This window comes from Colobus angolensis, unplaced genomic scaffold (genome assembly GCF_000951035.1).
Source record: "Colobus angolensis palliatus isolate OR3802 unplaced genomic scaffold, Cang.pa_1.0 Scaffold28, whole genome shotgun sequence".
Classification (NCBI taxonomy): Eukaryota; Metazoa; Chordata; class Mammalia; order Primates; family Cercopithecidae; genus Colobus; species Colobus angolensis.
Genome location: NW_012116043.1, coordinates 6804739 through 6808623, shown reverse-complemented (window position 1 = coordinate 6808623; position 3885 = coordinate 6804739). Strand labels below are relative to the sequence as shown.

General features: G+C 51.0%; 1 protein-coding gene across 4 annotated transcripts in view; it reads right to left on the bottom strand.

Moving 5' to 3' along the window:
* KDM2B (lysine (K)-specific demethylase 2B) overlaps positions 1–3885 on the bottom strand; it is a 161859-nt gene that overhangs the window by 127576 nt on the left and 30398 nt on the right. For all 4 annotated transcript variants that reach the window (XM_011948515.1, XM_011948516.1, XM_011948519.1 and 1 more), the window contains exons 5-6: positions 1545–1723; positions 970–1076 (exon numbers count right to left, since the gene is read on the bottom strand). In XM_011948515.1, the coding sequence (XP_011803905.1) occupies positions 970–1076; positions 1545–1723 (286 nt within the window). The remainder of the gene's footprint in view (positions 1–969; positions 1077–1544; positions 1724–3885) is intronic.

The following is a 3885-nucleotide window of genomic DNA, read 5'->3' as shown; positions in this document are numbered from 1 at the left end:
GCCTCCCAAAGTGCTGGGATTACAGGTGTGAGCCACCACACCTGGCCTCTTACCCCTGTCAGAGTTGGAAACAGAGCTGGAAGCCCCAAAGGTGACTTCCTCCTCCCAAAAGTTCTGTTACTCAACTCCTTGAACATGGAGGGGCTCAAAGATGCTACAGCCCATGTTAAATAATCAGTCTCAGGACTTGCTGGTCATGCCACATGTTGTGATGTCTTCGCTATTAAACCGTGGTTGGTCAGGCACCGTGACTCACGCCTGTACTCGGGAGGCTGAGGCAGGAGAATTGCTTGAACCCAGGAGGCGGAGGTTGCAGTAAGCTGAGATCGTGCCACTGCACCCCAGCCTGGGAGACAGAGCAAGACTCTTGTCTCAGAAAGTAAATAAATAAACAAACAAACCATGGTTAACTGCTCCACCCAGCGCCAACCTCCTGCTCAGAGGGCACCGTCTAAGGTGTGTCAGGTCAGTAGGCGGCCCCTGGACTATGTTTGAGAAAGGTTCTTTTGGGTACGAGCTCCAAGGTCTCAACACCAAGGAAGAAAAGAACACCAAGTCTTTCCCCATCGCTCACCAAAACCAAAGCATCCAATGTGGGCAGGTTCCCCGAAAATGCCCACTCCCAGGACACAGTCTCACGGAGGGAGTGCACAAAAGCATGCACAGCTGTGCCCTTGCGTACAGACACATACACCGATGCAGAGGTGTCTGTCATCACTCCTCCTCAGATCACAGATCCACAGGGGAGCTGGTCCCAGAGCAGAGATCAGAGCCCCTGCAGCCAACGGGCACACGCGAAGGACCCCGTCCCTCCTGTCCCAGCTGTGCCCCCACAGGCACAGTCCTTCAGTTCTGAAGGGGAGCGGTCGTGATGTTCAAGCCTTCATTGATAGCCAGGAGCCTCCTTCCCACCTCCCCAAGCCTGGGGGTCACCCCTCCCAGCTCTGGCCACCAGCCAGGCGGTCTTACTTCTTCACTTTCGGATACTTCATCTCTGCAATGGCATTCGTGGCTTCTGTCTGCTTCTCCTTCAGATGCTGGGGCCACATGTTGTCCACCCAGTCCACCAGGTCTACCTAAAAGCCAGACCAGCGTCAGCACTGCATTTCTCCACTGCCCAGCCAGACACAAACACCCCTTCTCCCTGGGGAGCCCTTGGGCCCGCCAGTGTGAGCTCCATAGTCCCAACATGGGAGGAAAGAAGGGTAGGGATGACAGAACCCCCACTTTGTAGAAGAGAAAACTGAGTATCTTCAACAGGAAATGAAAGAGTTGCTGGGGGTCAGGCATGGTGGCTTATACCTCTAATCCAAGCGCTTTGGGAGGCTAAGGTGAGAGGATCACTTGAACCCAGGAGTTCAAGGCCAGCCTGGGCAACACAGCAAGATCCCTGTCTCTACAAACCATGTTACCAACCTTAGTCACCCCTATGCCTGCCAAGCCCAGTCAGCCACACCCACATGAGCCTTTTTGCAAGGCACAGCCCAGGTGGCAGGGGGACAGGGAAGAAGATGAGGTAGAAGGTACCTGGGCCCCGGACCTACCACAGTCGGACGCTTGACCAAGTGCTCCAGCTTGGTGTGGCTGAACTCTAGGCTGATGACGTTGTACAGCTTGTCCCGCTGGGCCTCAGGCGTCTCGTAGTAACGCACAAACTGGGACATGCTCATCTCTGTGCCCTTCTGGGTGTTCACATCCATCACGTCCACAAGCCGCCGACTCCCTGGGGGCAGAAGCCACACGCTGGTTGTTCCTGCCGGCTTAAGGCTCCAGATCCTTCATGGGAGCCCCTCACTCAACAAAAGCTGCTCCTCCACCGTTCCCTACAGTCCTGACCCCTCTTTCTTGTCTGTTCGATTACCTCATCCTGTCGGCTTTCCTTCCTGGATCTGTCTCCCACTCACCCGCTTCCCTGCACCACCATGGCCTCCACGCCAGTCCACGATGACCTCAAAAGTTACCTAAAGGGGCCTGGGTGGCTGGGCGCGGTGGCTCAAGCTTGTAATCCCAGCACTTTGGGAGGCCGAGGCAGATGGATCACCTGAGGTCAGGAGTTTAAGACCAGGCTGGTCAACATGGTGAAACCCTGTCTCTACTAAAACTCCGAAGACAGCCAGGCATGGTGGCTCATGCCTGTAATCCCAGCACTTTGGGAGGCCGAGGAGGGTGGATCACCTGAGGTCAGGAGTTCGAGACCAGAAAGGTCAACATAGTGAAACCATGTTTCTACTAAAAATACAAAAAATAGCCGGGCATGGTGGCTCACACCTATAGTCCCAGCTACTCGAGAAACTGAGGCAGGAGGTTTGTTTGAACCCAGGAGACAGAGGTTGCAGTGAGCTGAGATGGCACCACTGCACTCCAGCCTGGGCAACAGAGCAAGACTGTCTTAAAAAAAAAAAAGAAGAAAGAAAGAAAGAAAGGAAAGAAAGAAACAAAGAAAAGAAAGAAGGACAGAAAGAAAAGGAAAGACATATATAAACAAACAAGAAAATCCTTAGAAGCCAGTGACCACATTTGTTCATAGCCACCTCAACAGGTTACATGTTAAACCAACCAAAGGCCACCATATGATGACAGCCCAAGGGCCAAATCCAGCCTACTGCCTATCCTTGTGTTACCCAGAAGAATTTTTTAACTTTTTTTTTTCGCTCATGTCACCCAGGCTGGAGTGTAGTGGCGTGATCTCGGCTCACTGCAACTTCCACCTCCCGGATTTAAGCAAGTCTCAGGCCTCAGCCTCCCAAGTAGCTGGGATTACAGGCATGTGCTACCATACCTGGCTAAGTTTTATATTTTTAGTAGAGATGGGGTTTCGCCATGTTGGTCGGGCTCGTCTTGAACTCCTGACCTCAAGTGATTCGCCCACCTCGGCCTCCCAAAGTGCTGGTATTACAGGCATGAGCCACTGCAACTGGCCTAGATTTTGTTTTTCCCTACAAGAGCCGTAAGTTTTGAGGGGTTTTCCATTTTTTTTAACAGAGGGAGAAAATCAAAAGGATACTATTTTGTGATATGAAAACTACATGAAACCCAAATTCTCAGATCCATTTACAAAGTTTTCCTGGTGCACGGCCGCAGGCATTAGTTCACATATTGTATAGGGCTGGCTCAGTGCTACAATGGCAGAGCTAAGTAGTTGCAACACAGACCAAATGGCCTGAAAACCCTTAAGTATTTACTCTCTGGCACTTAACAGAGAAAGTATGCTGGCTCTTGAACTAGAAAGAACTCTCATGGAACTTAGATGTTGATATGGGTAATAGTCTCATCCCTTCACTGAACCTGCCCTCTAACAGGCTCATGGTCAATATTTGTTGAATAAATAAACATAGCCTTTCATGTGGTCGGAACTGAAAAATAAAAGTAATCCTATGTAATCCCAGTACTTAGAAAAGCAGAGGTGGGATGACGGTGCTTGAGACTGGGAGTCTGAGACCAGCCTGGGGAACATAGCAAGATTCCATTCTCTTTTTTTTTTTTTTTTTTTTTTGTGAGACAAGGTCTTGCTCTGTCACCAGGCTGGAGTGCAATGGTACAACCATGGCTCACTGCAGCCTCAACCTCCCTGGCTCAAGGGATCCTCCAGCCTCAGCCTCCCAAATAGCTGGGAGTACAGCGGGGCACCACCACATCCAACTAGGTTTTCATTTTTTGTAGAGACAGGGTTTTGGTTTTCTTTGTTTGGTTGGTTGGTTTTTTGAGACGAAGTCTCACTCTGTCGCTCAGGTTGGAGTGTAGTGGCACGATCTCCGCTCACTGCAACCTCCGCCTGCTGGGTTCAAGTGATTCTCCTGCCTCAGCCGCCCGAGTAGCTGGAATGATTGGCATGCACCACCACACCTGGCTCATTTTTGTATTTTTAGTAGAGACGGGGTTTCGCCA